The 18,599-nt window shown below is 38.9% G+C and overlaps 1 protein-coding gene across 4 annotated transcripts in view; it reads left to right on the top strand.

Moving 5' to 3' along the window:
- ATP2C1 (ATPase secretory pathway Ca2+ transporting 1) overlaps positions 1–18,599 on the top strand; it is a 104,625-nt gene that overhangs the window by 58,226 nt on the left and 27,800 nt on the right. For all 4 annotated transcript variants that reach the window (XM_072971078.1, XM_072971057.1, XM_072971070.1 and 1 more), the window contains 7 exons: positions 845–920; positions 3,665–3,731; positions 8,401–8,525; positions 9,395–9,492; positions 11,334–11,429; positions 11,509–11,598; positions 13,461–13,565. In XM_072971078.1, coding sequence (XP_072827179.1) covers positions 845–920; positions 3,665–3,731; positions 8,401–8,525; positions 9,395–9,492; positions 11,334–11,429; positions 11,509–11,598; positions 13,461–13,565 — 657 coding nt within the window. The remainder of the gene's footprint in view (positions 1–844; positions 921–3,664; positions 3,732–8,400; positions 8,526–9,394; positions 9,493–11,333; positions 11,430–11,508; positions 11,599–13,460; positions 13,566–18,599) is intronic.

Raw genomic sequence — 18,599 nt, 5'->3', positions numbered from 1 at the left:
AGAGCCTGTAATTGGAAGGGCTTGAATTGACGTCAGTATTCTAAAACATTTTGATATTGTTTATAAGAGGAAAAGGATTATAGCCAATTATTTATAGGGCTTATTCTTTTTAGAAATTAGCTTTATCATACTGATTTGAAAGATTACCAAATAGTATATTTGTACTTTAGAACGTATCGTCTACCAAAAGTCCCAAATTTACATAATTCCAAGCATCTGGAGAAAAAGATTGCAAAGTGAGGTAACTTAGAAGACATCCTTGTTTAAGGATATTGAAGATTAGTTCTCCCATTTAAAATGCTTCCTTATATATAAACAGAAGTTGCTCTCTCCCGATGCCATACACTTTGCCATACCTCAAGTCCTGACATCGGGACAAATCAAGTCATCTGGATTTCTCTGCAGCTTGCCGAGGCCCCAGTGTGTGATGCAGTGTGTAAACCAGTCCCGGCCTGGCCAGAGACAGGGGTTAGCAGTCAGGGAGCCCACACCATAGCAGACCTGGGCCACGAGCTTGTCTATGGCTACAGGAAGGAGCTGGGCTGAGTGGGGGCAGCTGATGGGCATGAAGTCTTGGAACAGCTCCTGGAGGAGTCCTGGAGAAGGGATCTCTCCTCAGACAGAGCTGTAGAGAACATGGTCCTCTTCAAGTGAATGGGCTCTTAAAAGTCTGAGCCTCCCAGGCTCCTCAGTGAAGGAGCTACTGTTGACCTCAAGGGATATGTGTGTCTTGGGTATGTTAGCACCAGCACGTGTGTGTCAGGCACTTAGCACGGTCCCTGGCACCTAGTAGAGCTCACTAAGTTTAGGCAATTCTGGTGACACTCTTCTCCAATTTGTCAAGGCACCAAAAACCCCTCTGCAGAAGAGCATGGACCTCTTAGGAAAGCAGCTTTCCTTTTACTCCTTTGGTATAATAGGTAAGAGCAGAGTGGTATGTACCTCTCATGTACTTACTCAGCTTTCCTTTCTTGAGTGGGAATGGGGAGTTAGATGCATGCATTCATTCATTCATTCATTCAGTTACCACTGCTTCTGTTAAATTATAAAACTGACCCCCAGCTGTTGTCCTTTTCTACGTCGATAAAGTAGAACTCGGTGTGGTTCCTGTAATCAAAGAGCGTTCCGGTGAGATTAGTGTTTGTCTTTCTAGTCTGCAGCAGAGCGTGGTAGTGGCGTTTCATGACTACGTTTCTTTTTTTCACATGTCCTATCACAGACATCATGTCATGCTCACCTGAAACAAAGGTTCTGTAGCATTTCGTTGTGTGGATATGTGTGCGTTCATACATAAATAAAAACTCTTATCTTCTAGACATTTATGTGGGATTTTTAAGTTTATAAAAATTATGTAAGTGACTCTTCAGTGCAGGTATCTTATTATAAACACCTCTTGTTTCCTTAGGATGAATTCCTGAAAGTGAAATTACTGGGTCAAAGAGTATCTATATGATACTCCAAATACTCTAAAAATTTTGGCATGTTTTTAAAGGCTTTTGTTTCCTATTGCCGAATAATACCTTCATCAACGAGGTAAAAGCGTCCCTCTTCCAGTGCCCTTGCCAGCTTTTTTTGTCATTGTCTTAACAGGTGAATAAAAGACTTGTCATTCTTTTACTTTAAAAGTCATTGTTAGAGACATTGACACTTTGTCATATGTGTGTTAGTCCTTCCTACTTTGTTCTGCAACCTGCCAGTCTGTTCCTTTTGTCCCTTCTTCTTTTGTGGCGCCAGTCTTAGGTTGGTCACAGCTCTTTGTATAACCAGGATATCAGTCCTTTTGTTGTGGTTTTCTCCTGCTTTTTAAATTACTTTTGAGAGCTACGTAATAAACTTGGTAGGGAGGAGGGTGATGTGTGTCATAAAACATTCTCTTCCCTCGGGATTCTGATCACATCCTCCTATTGATAAAATCTACAGTTAGGTTTCTGTCTTTGTTCTATTCGTAAAGGCTCTCCCAACCCCAATTTGGGAAGATGTTTATATTTAAACATTACTGCTTTAGTTTTTTATTTTTGACACTTAATTTTACTATTTCATTTAGAATTTATTTTAGTACAAGGCTTAAGATAGTTAGTTAGCTTTTTACTCAAAAGTTAATTATCCCAGTATCACCAGTTCTGTGGTCTATTCTTTATTTACTGAGTGGAAATGACATCTTTATCATAAATTAAACACTTCCAGCAATTTGGGGGTCTTTCCTCTTTTTAATTCTTTGTGATATTATTTTAATTTTCCTTATGGCTTTTAAAATTATAATGCAATTTTAAATCAATATTTCTGTTGTAAGTTTAGTGAAATAATTCCTAAAGTATTAATCCTGTCGATCCATTTCTTGTTATCATAAAGTGGACAGACACTGTGAAGGAATTTTGTCCCCTTTAAGTGGTGTGCATTCTCATGCTCTCTTCATTTGATTATTGCTATTTATGTTTTAGAGTGTATAGTGAATTTGATAAATTGAAGGGCATTTAGCCCATTAAATCTTTCCAGTTCGTATTAACACTGTACCATGAAACCATCTCAAATTTGCTGATAAAAAATTTTCAACTTTATGATTAGCTGGTTTTAATACAATGCATTGGGCATAATTTTTCTTGTTAGGATAGTATATGAAAAAAATCAAGGATCAGCAGACTTTTTGGTAAAGCACCAGAGAGTAAATATGTTAGCCTTTGTCTGCACAGTCCCTGTTGGAAATACTCAATCTGCCAGCAGCCATAGACAGTGTATGGACACATGGGTGTGGCAGGGCTCCGGCAGACTGTTCACAGAAACGCGTTGGAGGCCCGGGGGACTCGTTTGCTTGGCCCTGGTGTAACTCATGGGACATAATTTCTTTCCTCAGAATAGTGTTTGGGATCGGGACTAAGAGGTCACACTGGGTCATTATTTTGTAGTTCTAGAAAGATGAGCAGAAAACTTGTTCTGAATGTCTGTATTGATCTGGAATACAGTCTTGAAGGTGCTTTGTTTTCTGAAACACTGATGCTTCTGCGTTTTTCCTCAGGAAACCCGTGGTGCGTCTCTTGGCCTCTTCTTTTCAAAGATAAAGATTAAAGCCAAGAGTATAGAGTCAGTTGTCTGGTTATGTTAACTGGTTTTTAGCATTTAGATGCCATGTAAGTAGTAATTTTTTTAAAGTTAATTGCAGTTTTAGTTGTCTAGGACAGCAATGCCATCCTGTGAGCCAAGTCTTAAGTACTCCTTCGTTCGCCGAACAGATGTAACATGGAAATGTCTGGACATTGAGTTATGAGAAGTTAAGTTCCAGGGTATATTTTTGCAAACCTGATAGTTAATAGAAGACCTATATGTCTGGGCCACCTCCTTTTTCTTTTTTTACCCATTGTATAAGAGTACTGGTAATCATTTCTTATACTGGGAACTCAGATTTTATTACTTTAAGGGATGGGTGGCAGCAGTGGCAACAAGACGTAAAACTACATGTGTGTGCATGGATGCAAACACAGCTTTAATCTTAAGCGATATTAGCTTTAATCTCCTCTGCTTAATGGGCTTTTGTAAAATCTTATAATCGTGACCTGATACACTTTTCCCTTTTTATCAGGGGCTCTTGCTCCCCTCAGCTTGTTGTGCGCTCCCTTTCGTGCCTGGATGATTTCATATAAAAAGGAGAAACAACTGTGTGGTTCTGTTACAGGTATCATCATGTTGGTTGGCTGGTTACTAGGAAAAGATATCCTGGAAATGTTTACTATCAGTGTAAGGTAAGTTCTTGTGGTTTGTTCATAAATTGAAGTCTCTCTTGCCTCTCTTATTTCTTTGATAGGCGTAACTTATATTCCATTATGGGGGAGTAGTTCAGAATTCATGTATTGAAATGAACGCTAGGAAAATGAAAACCTTCACATATACACTGGAGGAACCCCCCCCCCCATTGCATGTCTGGTGTAATCAACCCAGTATCACCCTTATATATGTATAAATAGACAATTAAAGATTGCCAGACTGAAAACTAGGAGCATGAAAGAGAAAGACCACAATACAGAAATTGAACAGTCCATCTCAGAGGAAAACCAAAAATTCAAGAATAGAAGGAAAACTGAAAATAAAACAAAATGTTTATTTTTCAGAGATTTGTGAAGAAATTGCATTCATGATAGACAGATTGCTGTAGAAAAGGATCACATAATGAAATTTTTTTTTTTAGAAATTAAGACTATGATTGCTGAAATTAAAAATTCAATTTAAGGGCTGTAATATAAAGCGAAGTGGTCTCCCAAAAAATAGAGTAAAAAGTAAGAGAATGAGATAAAAGTGACAAAGAGAATAATTCAAATAAATGCTGTATCTAAGTAATAGGAGTTTTAAAAAGAGCTAAGAAGAAATTATATAAGAAATGATACATGAATTCTTTGCCAGTCTGAAGTGAGATGTGAATCTTTGCAGTTTGAAAGGATTCTCCAAATGTTAAGCAAGATGAGAAAACTTCAGCTTAGATTCATCATTGTGAAACTAAAGACAAGAAGCCTGGTCATCTACAAAGGAAGGATAATTAGACTGGTATCATACTTCTCATTAGCAACTGTAGTTCCCACCACAGGGTTTTTTAGGCTCTGCTAAAGATTTCTACTCACACGACTGACACAGGTCAGAGCTGGTATCTGTATGCTGAACACCACAGGGCAACTTCAGGCATCCTTCAGGCATCCCTCTTCTGGGAGAGTTCTCGCAGCAGTCCATGTGGCAGTTCAGCTTACAAATAAGTAGGTGAGATGACTTTGTAAGGACAGGAGCTGTCCTGGGTCAGAATGCCTCATAGTCCACAGGAGCCAACCTCTCTGGAAATGTATACTTTCCAGGGTGCCTGCAAGAAACTTGTCCAGTTATGAGTCACCACACTCCGGAAACCCAGAGCTGTGCTTCCTGTTTGATAATTATAGTTCTTCCAGTCCATAGGCAGTTTATCAGCCAGAAGATCCTTCATTATAAGCAGTGTCGCCTAGCAACGTGGTTGCCATACTGTGGTCACTAAGGGACCAGAGCTAGAAATTTAACCAAATACAGAAGGGGAAAAAGATCTTATTAAACCTTCATCCATAGCAGTATTGGATTAAATCAGAGGACGTTGGGGCAGTACAATTAAAGTATGAGGGGAAATGATTTTAAATCTATAAATGTAGGCCTGGCCAAAGTATCAATTCAGGTGATTACAGGTGGATAGGCAAGTAATCGGAAAATTTATCCCTTACCTATCGTTGTATGAATTCTGACAAAATCAAGGGTAAAAGGGAAGAAGATGATGATATATAGGGTGTAAGAAAAGATGGAACTGACCTAGTCCTCTAAGGAAAAGAGTCCTGGATGACAGCTCTGTAACAGGCCTTGGAAATACTAGTTCAAGTTTTAGAATAAAAATCAGCAGATTAAAAAAAGTCAAATGGATTATATAAGGAGTAGATAGAATGAATAAGAAGATAAAAGATACTTGTGATGTAGTGGAGTGTATTTTTTCCTTTTGAGAGACAGAAATATAACTTGAAACTCCTGGCTTAACGTGTAAAGAAACCTTGGCTTAAGTACGAAGTGAACTTAAAATGGGAAATGAATCTGAGATATTAGCCATTGACATATTATCTATTGGATTCATTTTTGGGGTTTGAGTATTTTTTTTTTGGAGTGGTTCTGATTATTTGTGAAGATTTACGTGTCATGACTTTTATACCTAACTCAAGGTCTTCCAAAGGACCAAACATTTAAGAGTTTTTTTAATAGGATAAAACTCATTCTATTTTGCAGTCACCATATGGTAAGTCTATTGTACTCTCATAAATGCTGCAATACTTGTGGGATCTTTAGTGACATATCTCCTGTGTCTTGAAACATCTTGCTGTTTCATTACCCTAGCAGTTATTTATTTCCAACTGTGTTAAAAATGAATAAAACAATAAGAAAGCAGAAGAATGGTTGCTTATAAGGCTAATGTAATAATAAATCATTACTGTTCTGTCATCCTTTAATTTTCCTATTATGTTGCTGAAAGTATTACATTATTATTTAAGAAGGTATAAAAGTCTGGAGACACAATCTTTGTAGTCTTTTTTTTTTTTGGCATTCATTGAACAAAATTGAATTCAGAATTTTTCATTTTTTACCACAATGGCAAAGAAGTATAGAAAAATTTTTACAGTTATTGGACAAATCAGGAGATGAATACAGAGACAGCCACTGTAGGCTTGTAATGATGAAGGTGGAATGGAATCATATAAGTGGAATCTCACCACTGTGAATCTTGGGTGATGATACTCTTAAGTTTTCTCAGACTCCTGAATTAATGAGAAAATAGTTTATTTTTAAGGACAAAAAGAGAAGGACAGGCATCTTCTTACTGTCATTGTACAGCAAGAAATTCTTCATGCAGCTTCCCACCAAGAATTTGGAGCACCCCTTGTCGCTAACAAGATGTACGACAGTGTTCTTTCATCTTCTGTGCTATTTGTTTACTAACATTTACTTCATACCATTTGTAAGTGGAGGAGAAATGCTGAAGGCCAGTATGAATATAAAGATGATTAAAAGGAAATGGATGATACAGAGATGAAAAACCACAGTGGATTCACCATTGTAACTGATGTTTCTAAATCTTAAATGTTCTGTGCCTAGCATGCACGAGGCCCTGGGTTCAATCCCTAGCACCTCCATTAAAATAAATAAACCTAATTACCTCCGCCTACCAAAAAAATAAAAATTTTGCAATTAAATTACAAAAAAGGTGACTGTCCTCTTTTCAACAAAGTTAAGAACCATCAACATTTTGAGAACTGTTGCATTTTGAAGAGACAAATGCAAAAAGAGAAACCAGACTTGATAAGCCTACAAGCTGTTAGAAATGTTCTTTGAATTTGAAATCACTGTTTTGTAAGGTGACTATGTTCCAGGTTTGCTCATGTCAGTTGATGAGCAGTTTAGTTGCATTGAGAGGACGTTGCCCATTTCAGAGACACATCTTCAAATCCTGGAGTATAGTTTAAGGTTAAAATTCAAATGAAAATTTCTAATGAAGTTTTTCATCATCCATTTTATTCCTTTGTAAATTATTTATAGAATGATTTAAATATAAAAGAATGAAAAGGCCCATGGCTCTAGATGATAAGCAATGATGGCCTTTTTTTGCTATACAGGGAAGGCAGTGGAAGCGTAAGGAAAGAGGGTTCTGTGTGGACTTAGAATAGTTCAAAGAGGGAACGCAGTGTTAATGGTAGCACATATTTCTTGACTCTTGAGTGTATACTGTTCAGCCAGTAGTACTGTAACACTTACTCACTGGCTTTCAACTTTTAGAATCAACCTGTGAAAAGTTGATAATGGTTATAGAGCAGGATGTAATGATAATCAAGTTGGATCCTGCTAAAGAAAGAGTAGGTAATAGAAAAAGGAAAGTCGAGGCAGTGCAGGGCCCAGTGTCAGAAGGAGGGAGGGGCACGTGGCCTTGTCTGCAGGAGAAGTAGGAGATAGTACTCGGGAAGGGACAAGAGTGGAGATTTTAATTTGAGAGATTCTTAATATTGCAAAGGGAAATAGAGAAGTAATTAATTTTTTTTGGTCATACAATATACACATACATCATATATTCCAGTTTTCCGTTTTAAAGTATATAATTCAGTGGCATTGAGTACATTCATAATGTTACAGCCGCCACCACTCTGTAGTGTGGGAGCTTTTTCTTCACCCCCAGAAGAAATATCAGTCCCCATTTTGCAGTCATTCCCCATTCTTCTCCCTGCCTACTGGCAACCACTAAACTGCTTTCTATCTCTTTGTATTTGCTTATTCTTGATATTTCATGTAAATAGAGTCATACAATATGTGTCCTTTTGTGCCTGCTTTTTTCACTTAATACAGTGTTGCGAAGGTCTGTCCATGTTGTAGCACGAATCAGGACTTTTCCCTTTTTTATGCCTGAATAGTAGTCCACTGTATGCCTGTATCACAATTTCCTATTCACCAGTTGGTGAACACTTGGGCTCTTTCCTTCTTTTGGCTGTTGTGAGTAAGGCAGCTGTGAACATTCATGGACAAGTATTTGAACACCCATTACTATTCTCTGTTTATAGATGAGGAAACTACACTGCAGAGTCATGGAGTCACAGTAGCTTGAGGTCACACGGGTAGCAGCGGATGACGCTGGGGCACAAATCTAGGCAGTCTGATGGCAGAGCCTCTATCTTTAATCTCGGCTTAACCTGGCAGCTAGTAGGTGTCCAATAAAGGGTAATCGGTTTTCCCTCATTTTGAGGCCCTTGTTGGGTATTGACAGTATTAATTTTACATTATTTAGCCTCTGTTTAAAGTAACAGCCAACATTACTGAAAATTGACATTATTGCTGTGGTACTGCTGAATGTGTGCTTCAATACTGTGTGTTTATCGGTTATAGTTTGGCTGTCGCAGCAATTCCTGAAGGTCTTCCCATTGTGGTCACAGTGACTCTAGCCCTTGGTGTTATGAGAATGGTGAAAAAAAGGGCCATTGTGAAAAAACTACCTATCGTTGAAACTCTAGGTAAGTCTCTGGTTAGAGCATACTTATCCAGTGTGTTTGTTTACACAACAAGGAATCATCTTTGGGTTTTATAGTTTGTCTTAGAGGCTTGCATGGTAGTGTCTGGCTTGTGGCAGTGTTGAGTTTGGTTTTAACAGCCAAAAACGTCATTAAAATGCGTATCACTCAGGTCAGGGAACTCTTACATCTCTCTGCATCATGAAATGCTCTAATGCTTTAAATCATGTTTAAAAAAAAGTAACAAATGAAACTTTAGAGTGAAATAGAATGTTTTCTTTTGCTTTCTCAAGGAAGATAATTGATAATTATGGATCCCAAAATGTCATTCTTGAGTTGAATTTGTTGGTAAGATCAGTAAATATACAATAGTTCTGTTGCTGTAACATAATCTTATGTGTGATATGAAAATTGTGGTAAGTTTATTTATATATGTTACAAAACTTCTCTTGATTTAGGAATCCAAAAATTTTGAATTTAGTTTCTAGTTTGCATTTTAGTATTGAGAAGGCAAAAATACCTTAAAATACTGACTGAAAAAGTTATATGATAGGTTTATATTTAGGTACCCTTGCAACTTTCTAGAAAATATATAAAATTACTATGTAAGCCTAATGTCAGGTATCTTTGTAGAAATTCAACTGTAGATAAATAAAGTCAACATTTATCAGTATCTAACTTTTAATTTTAATTTTAGAAACTACCATGTGATGAAGCAAACACAATGAGAGAGAGCAGTTTAAACTTATCCATGAGCTTGATTTGTACAAAATTCAGAGGAGCAGGACAGGCTTCCAGTGTCTTTGATTTGTGTTCAGTGTGAACTTGTGTTTCCCCTGACTCTTGGTGACTCGTGCCAATTTGCTCTTCAGGCTGCTGTAATGTGATCTGTTCCGATAAAACTGGGACCCTGACGAAGAATGAAATGACTGTCACCCACGTGTTCACATCGGACGGCCTGCGCGCTGAGGTACCTGTGGGCTCGTGTCTGACAGCAATGTCCTTCTTAGGGAACCTGGTGTTAACATCCCCACTCATCTGTCCTGCCTTCACAGGGCTGTCAGCCAGTCAGCACCAGAATGTGCTCTGTCCCACGTGGTCCTCCCCCAACTTGGTCCCACTCCATTTGCACAGTCTGAAACCTTGACCCCTGTCCACACCTGTTTCAGTCATCCCTCCATCTGTTCATTACCTAGCTCTTGATCCTTTGCTGTGTGTGCAGCTTGGGGATCTCTCAGAACTCCCCTGATGAGCATGCTTCAGTGGCTCTCCACTGCAACCAGGGTTTGGAAGTGGGGCCGCTGAAGGCCTTACGTATTCTGTCCCATATTTCCTTCTTCAGCCTGTGTGTCCACTTTGCTCTCTGTGTACCAGATACTCTAGCTTTATGGTTTTTTTGATGTGACAGAATTCCTCCTACTTCAGGGTCTTGCTGCTGTTCTCAGTCCTTAGGACAGTCTAATGCCTTTTCGTCCTTTGCGCCACACTGCCAACCCATTTCATCAGAAAAGCTTTACTGACCATCCAGACCTCGCCTTATGTTACCTGTTTTCACAGCACTCCATATCTTGTAGTCCAGATGAAATTCTCTGTCCCCCTTCCCATTATACTGTAAGTTACAATAGAGTAGGAACTCTGTGACATAGCATGAGGTCTGCTTCATAGTAGTAAATAGTTGTTGAAAGAATAAATGTATGTGCATCTCAAGTACGTGTCAGTGTACATGCCCTGGTTAATTTTGAGGTTGGTTGAAGACAAGTTCCAGTCACACCTAGTCTTGGCAGGATTTCTGGCTGAAATTTTTATTAACCTGCTTATGATGGGTACAGTGTTTTAAAATATATTTGCAGCCAGTTCTCTGAGCAAAGTAAGCATTTGACAAAGTGACAGAAGTGGCACTTAGGTCTGTTTAATTCCATTTTACAAGGCCTTAAACTGAGACTGTTGATATTTAGGGTGTTAGATTTGGTTAGGGATACCCAGTGCTGTGTTGTTGAATGTGCCTTTTCTGGATGACATGGAAGGGTTATTAGGGTCACATGTGCTTCTATTTTATGGTCCAGATATGGAAGGTAAGATAGAAGTTTCTCTTTTAAGCCCATAATTTTGTATGTCAAGCATTAACCGTTTGTTAATTCCTCTAAACGATCTTAACTTTTGTTTGGCTTGGTTTGTTCTGGTCATTTAGAGTAAGTGTCGTCTGACTTGTCTGTCTTTGATTTTTAAAATTGGTGCATAATATACGTTACAGAAATTTGTAAGTGCTAGGGTAAATCACTTAATGACTCTAAGCCTGCATATTTGCAGAGAAGGAGAAATAATTCTGCTTTTGTCTAGGTCATAGGTTTGTCACAAATGTTAGATGTAGTAGATTTGAATTCTTTGCAAATTGTAGCATCTTACATAAATGTAACATTAAATAAATTTAAGCTCACTGTGTATAGAGATTTTCGTGGCTTATTTATCCTTTTTGTAGTATATTGCAATTTGAAATAATACAAGATTGTATTAAGTATATTAACAGTTATATTGTTTTGACTTGTAATATGCTATGCATTATTAATTAGCATAATCAATAGTTAATTATTAGTGTAATAACTAGGTTTATCATTGTGATGAAAATGAGTATCTGTATTCCTTTCACTGTTAATTGTTGTTCTTGTAGACACATTTAAATGCTTTTCTAGGTATACAGCTAACAGTGTCGTGATGTGTAAAATGAAATGAACGCAGCTCATGATGGTTTTTGGTTTTCATATAGTACTGTCCCTGTCTGCCGGTTGTGTGTTGACTCCACTTTGTGTTCCTCAGGTTACTGGAGTTGGCTACAATCCATTTGGGGAGGTGCTTGTTGATGGTGATGTTGTCCATGGGTTCTATAACCCATCTGTTAGCAGAATTGTTGAGGTAAGTACTGGACTCTGAGAAGGTGACTCTTCACAGTGACTTAGGATGAAGTGGCTCATAGTCTATGCGTTTCTCTTAGGCGGGCTGTGTGTGCAATGATGCTGTAATTAGAAACAACACCCTAATGGGGAAGCCAACGGAAGGGGCCTTAGTTGCTCTTGCCATGAAGGTACGTACCTGACCTCTCTTCTTTGACGTGTGAAAATACCACCCTCACAAGAGAATGTGAACAGTTTCAGTGTTACTGGCTTTTAGGCGTTGAGTGAAGAAGACTCACAGTGTTTCATAGTTTTTACGGCGTTTTGGAAACCAATTTTATTCTTCCTGGAAATACAGAGCATAGAGCTTTTTCAGTAGAACTTTGTATCCCCTACATGCAAGATAGAAACTAATGACCAGGGATGCATTTGTCCTTAAGAAGAAAAGAATTCTTGTCTTCATAATGTTTAGAGTTTTATGCGAAAAACTTTATAAATGTGTGTAATTGCTGATAAATGTCAACTTCCAGATGAGTGAGAGGCAACATTCTTTAGTATTTCCATGTGGAGATACTGAGGCCATCATGAGAAATCAGCTTTTCTTTATCCTGTCTTCCCTTTCCTCCCATTGTCAGTTTCTTAAAATGAGTGTAGAGTTGGAGTTTGCACCGATGAGGTGGGCTGTGCCCTCAGTGACCCTCTCATCTGTCCTAGTTGAGCACCTCATCTCCTAAGTCATGTGGTTGATTAAACGAGAAACCTAAAGTCCAATCTGTCACTCCATAACAAAAACAAAACTTCTGCTTTTAAGAGCAGTCATAGAAAACCTAGGACTTGTGTAAAACAAGATGCCTCTAAATGAGTTTGCTTGAACTGAGATCCAGGATAGAAATGTGGGTTGTTACAACATAATTTAATAAAATAAAATTGGTACTTCTAGAATGCATATGTTTTCTTAACAGAAACCCACATTCCCTTACCATTTGTTCTCCCTATAACTAAAATAGTATAGTATAGCTTTTTAAAGATGTTACTAGTTATTCAACTTTGAACAAGTATTTATTGTTATACTTAACTTGATCTCTTTGAGAAATAAAGAGGGTGAAAGCACCTCCTTATGGGTGGGGGCCTCACATTTTAGGTAGAGAGTTAACAGTGACATGCTTGGAACAAATGAAAGGCAGACCAAGGTAGTAGACAGTTAAGTCTTAAACACTGAAATTTACCAGATTTACAAGAACTGGGCAAATTCAGACTTGGGGCCTGGGCTTGAAGGGAAGGAAGGGTTTAGATAGGAGTTCAGCTGAGGGAGAGCAAGGGTGAAAGCAGAGAGGAATAAAGAAGCCTCGAGGGGATTGTGGCTTCTGAATTGGTTGGCCAGAAAGAAGTGGAAGGAGTGTGAGTGGCCCAGAGGGTGGTTAAACAGGCTGAATGATGGGCTCTGGAAGGCCTTTGAAAGCCAGGAGGAAGGTTCTGAACATGTTTCAGTAGACAGTAAAAAGCAGTAAGCCAGAGTTTTGAGTAGTTGAAAGAATATTTTTGAATATTTGGAGGGAAACGCAAAGGCTCTTGGGAAGGAGAAGCGCTGCATGACATTGGTGGTAGCCAGCGTGTCAGGACGTGGGGTCAGGGGAGGACAAGGATGGCACCAGGCAAGGTAGAGGTGAGTCCATGAGAAGTGAGGGATTGAATCTGAAGCTTCTGTTGACTAGAAAGTACATGCTCAGTATTGGCCAGGCACCTTTATTTACTTGTGTCCTGCTTCCTTCCAGAATTTGGCCAGTAGAGGATTTAATTTAGTCAGAGTTGAAGTTTTGCTCTGCATGCAGTTGAGCAGCATGCCTTAGACTTGATCTACTCCCACAGTGAGCATGTGTGCTGCTGCGCAGAGAAAGGTGATGTACGGAGGTGGAGCACTGCTCTGCTCTCACTCTCATCTGAAAAATAATCCAGGTGTCTAGCCAGCCTTGCTGCAAGTTGTGACCCTTATTTCTTTGTTAAAGGAAAAAAGCCACATATTGGTGAGAGTTAACTTTCCTTTTGTGCCATGTAGATGGGTCTTGATGGACTTCAACAGGATTATATCAGAAAAGCCGAGTACCCTTTTAGCTCTGAGCAGAAGTGGATGGCTGTTAAGTGTGTGCACCGAACGCAGCAGGTACCCTTCCTTTTCTAAAATACTTACTACATATTTCTTAAAGTAGATGACTTTTTCATTTACTGTCCACCTGTAGCTTTACGCAGTCATTGAGTGTAACATGGACCAGCCCTGAAGGGTGTATGTAATTCATAGTGCACACGTCCCTGGTTGTTAGCATGTTCTCTTTGAATTTATACATAGATACATCCAGCTCTGCTGTGTGAGCAAACGGCTCAAAGGATGTGGAGCCTGGTCTCAGTCTCCCAGGGCTTCTGACACCAGAGTCTTCAGCATCATGACTGTCTGTTGTCTACCTGTGTTCTTCTCCTGAAGGGTGTATTGTCTTCAGAATGAACAAAACCACATTATTTTGTGGAAAAGTGGTTACCACATGTGTATAATTCATGTTAGTTGATCCAGCTCACAAACTGGCAAAATGAAATACACTGATATTTCAGGCTACTGCCTTATTCCCAGGTGCTTTAGGAATTTTTGCACAGTGTGGTAAGTTGTTTACACTAGTTACCTATAATGTGTAATCATATCACTCAGGGTTGCTATTACCAGTTTATGCTTAAACTTGTTTTGCCCTTAAAATATATATTTGTTCTTTTTACATTTTCTTTATTAGGAATTAATTGGTTATGTATTTTAGCTGGAACCAGCATTTTGAAACCAATTACATCTTTGTAGATGGGAATTAGAAGATTCCCCTCACCCATAATCAGTAGGAAATGTATTGGTTTTAAATTGTTCAACATCGAACTTGTGAATTGAAGTCTGCCAGGAATTCTGATGATGAGGGAAAAGTTTCAGTCAACTTTATAAACTTCTGGGATAGGAGACAGTTGGCAACAAAACTATAAAAATAAAATGTCTGTTACTTAAACCTTGTAATGTAAAGCTTTCAAAAACTGCATTAGAGTTAGATAATTTTCGGCTGGTGTCCCTTGTCCTTATTGTTACACAGCAAGAATATGCATATGAGTTTACACGGAAGGTCTGTTTCTTTACATTTTATCTTGATCACATGCTTCTTCAAGGTGATGTGGCTCATGTAAAGTTTGAAGATTTGACTCTAGCAGTTTTGAGTATAACCTCATCAGAGTTGTGCATTAGAAGTTGGGGACTGAATCTTTTGAGTTCGGTGTAGGGGGTAGGGAGAGGCAGAATATAAGTTTGGAAAGATTTGTGTGATTTTTCTTCCCATTTGCTGACCTGAAAAGTTCTCTTTTTATTTTTTTTTTAATTTTTTTAATTGAAGTACAGTCAGTACAATGTGTAAATCTCTGGTGTACAGCACAGTGTCCTAGTCATGCATATACATACATATATTTGTTTTCGTATTCTGAAGGTTCTTATTACAGAATGAAACCAACCACTGTAATCTACAAAGCCCAAACCCACTGACCTGACTCAGGATCTAGAAGAGGTTGGCTGGCACAGATAAGGCAAAGTTACCAATTTAAAAACAACCCCAGTGGTTCTAATACTGTGTCTTTAGAGGACTTCCATTTGAACATGACAGTATGCATTTATCATTCTTCTCTTCCTGGAACTTACCAAAATGACAACCAGCAAATAAAAGATAAACTAAAAAAGAGAAAGTATGGATAAGACTTAGGGGAACAGGTATCTTCGAAGATGGGGACTAAGGCATAAGGCTAAAAAGAGGATGTCAGGTTGAAATTCTGAGTGAGGAACCAGTAGAACTCTCCCAAGCACCTTTTCTCTTCTTGATGGCAGGCCATAAGTCTCATTTCAGGGACAAGAGTGGAGAGTGTAATTAAGATTTAAGACTGAAAACAGGGGGATTAAGGGCAAGTCATTGTCCTAGGTCCCAACTCCACTTTCTTAGAATGCCTGCAGCTGAGTATCTCCCTCCCTTCATTCTCTAAGTCAGAAGGTTGGGGAGGTTTAGAGAAGCTGACTGGGCCTGGGGTGAGTCTAACAGTGTAGAGCAGTCTTAACTAAGCTCTTTACTCTCGGGTAGAGTTTACATGCTCCTGGCCTTTGTGTCATCATTCTGCATTGAGGGCCACCAGTTGATAAACTCTGCGATGCCCATGGAGTTTCTAGACTTTTATTTGCTTCAGTCTTGAATATAAATGGACAGTCAGGGATTGTGAGATATTTGGGGGAAGTCTTTGAAAGACACAGACCGGACCAATAGAGAAAGGGTCCTCAGAGAAACAAAGATAATGCTGTATGCTGAAGAAAATTTCCAAAGACCATAAAAAATGATAGCAAAATACTTTAAATAGAATGTTTTTCAAATAAATTCAAGGAATCTATCAGAAAGTAGAACAAAAAGTCAAGGAGGTGGACAATGTAAAAAGAGTAACGTATGAGTCAGGTCTCAAAATCAGAAAATAGAAGATCCAACATCCACCTAATAGTGGTGACAGGAAGAGAGAACAGAAAATGGGAAGATTTTATCAAACAACATCAGAAAATTTTCTGGAGGAAGGACTTGTAGAATAGAATTGCCCACGAGATGCTCAGCACAGTGAGTGTGTTAGGTGCAGGGTGAGGGGAGCAACACACTGAGGCCCGTAGTCAGGCAAACTGAGGAACTTGAAGAGAGTCCTGCAAGCATCCAGAGGTGTTGGGGTGGGACAAAGGGCAAGGGGGAGAACATACCCAAAGGTTTAGGAATTAAAGTAGCTTCTTGAGCCTTTCCAGATGTGACACTACACACTGGAGGCTAGAAAGCAGTAGAGGAAGGTCTTCAAACTGCGAGGAAGTTTCTTCTCAGCTGAACTTACACGTGTAGGGGTAAAATTAAAATGTTTTCAGACATTCTAGCCTCAAAATGCATATCTTTTCTTAGAAACATACTGGTGGATATGTTATTACTAGATAAGAGAACAAGTTAAGGAAAAGGAAGACGAAGAACCCAGTGAGTTCTCACCAGGAAAGGGGTGAATAGAGCCCCCAGGACGGGAGGGGAAGCTTCCAGACACCGGTCTTGCAGCAGACCTGGAAGTCACCAGCTCACACTGGAACAGGAGAGGAGAACAATGCTCAGTAGTAAAGTGGCGCAGTGACCTGCCTGCTCAGTGGGGCATGTGAAAAATACCACCGAGAAGGGCTGTATTTTGTGGAAGAGTTAGGGAATGATTAGTAATAGCTGTTAAGGAAACTAAGAGAATAAAAAAGAGGCAGTTATGAACTTTATAAAAAATAAAACTTGAACAGGAAAAGAAATGCATTTGATTTGCATAGCCATGGAAACATCAGACCTTTTTGCTGCTTCTCTCCCCTATACCTGCTCACTGGTCCCTGGGGGCCTGGGGAGATGGAGGCGCCGTCTCCGCATGGGCGCGCACTGTCACAGCGAGGGCAGAGGAGCAGCACATTATGCACTAGTCCCTCAATTTCCATGGAAGTGACCCAAGTACTGCTCATGTTTCTTAGCCAAAGCCAGTCACATCTGACTTCAGTGTGCTAAGAGGGGTAGGGAAATGCATTTCTCCCACGTGCCTACAAGGAGAGCTGGGACGTTTGTGAGCTGTTCTAGTGACTACCACTCTGCTCACAGTGAGGAGCTATAGAGAAAGAGTACTGGTGAGTTTTGTGCTACCTGTGTTGTAGCAGGGGAGAGAAGGAGTAGATAGTGTGGCGGCCATGCTGTCACCTGTCTCAATAGACAGTGTACAGAATTGATCAATAAAGAAGTAGCAGGATAAACATAATTAGAAATATGAAGATATAGACGATTAACCCAAGTAGGAACATGCCAAGGCACATAGTCATCAAATTGACAGAAATTAAAGACAAAGAGAAAATATTAAAAATAGCAAGACAAAAACAATAGATGACATACAAGGGAACTCCCATAAGGTTATCAGGTGATTTTTCAGCAGAAATTCTACAGGCGAGAAGAGAGGGGCACAATATATTTAAAGTGATGACAGGGAAAAACCTACAACCAAGACTACTCCATCCAGCAAGGCTCTTACTCAGATTTGTTGGAGAAATCAAAAACTTCACAGATAAGCAAAAGCCAAGAGAATTCAGCACCACCAAACCAGCTTTACAACAAATGCTAAAAGAACTTCTCTAGATAGAAAAGAAAAGGCTACAACTAGAAATAAGAAAATTACAAAATGAGAAAGCTCACCTGTGAAGGTGAAAGTAGAGGTAGGAAATCATCCACACTCAAATTAATAGGGAAGTTAAAAGACAACGGTAGTAAAATCATCTGTATCCACAGTAAGTAGTTAAAGGATACAGAAAAAGTAGATGTAAAATATGATATCAAAACCAGTCATCATGAGGGCATGATGAGGGCATGATTGCAGGGTATCTAAAATGCATTTGAAATTAAGAGACCAGCAACTTCAAACAAACAAGCCAAAAATCTATAATAGATATACATGCACAAGAAAGAGGAATCCAAATATAATGCTATAGTAGTCAAACCACAAGAGAAAAGAACAAAAAAAAGAAAGAGAAAAAAAGACCTACAAAAACAAATCCAAAACAATGAACAGATCAATAACAAATTATTGATAATTACCTTAAATGTAAATGGACTATCGCTCCAACCAAAAGACGTAGACTGGCTGAGAGGATACAAAAACAAGACCTGTATCTATGCTGTCTACAAGAGACCCACTTCAGAGCTAGAGACACATGCAGGCTGATAGTGAAGGGGATGATAAAAGATATTCCATGCAAATGGAAACCAAAAGAGAGCTGGAGTAGCAATACTTACATCAGACAAAGTAGATCTTAAAATAAAGACTATTAAAAGAGACAAGGACACTACATAATGCTCAAGGGATCAATCCGACAGAATAATTGTAAATATATACTCACCCAACATAGGAACACCTCAATATATAAGGCAACTGTTAACAGATATAAAAGGAGAAATTGACGGTTAACACAATAATAGTGGGGGACTTTAACACCCCACTTAAATCAATAGACATATCATACAGACAGTAAATCTGTAAGGAAATACAGGCTCTAAATGACACATTAGACCGTATGGACTTAATTGATATTTATAGAGCATTCCATACAAAAGCAGCAGAATCC

This window comes from Vicugna pacos, chromosome 1 (assembly GCF_048564905.1).
Source record: "Vicugna pacos chromosome 1, VicPac4, whole genome shotgun sequence".
In the NCBI taxonomy this organism is placed as follows: Eukaryota; Metazoa; Chordata; class Mammalia; order Artiodactyla; family Camelidae; genus Vicugna; species Vicugna pacos.
This window is presented reverse-complemented; position numbering and strand designations above follow the sequence as displayed.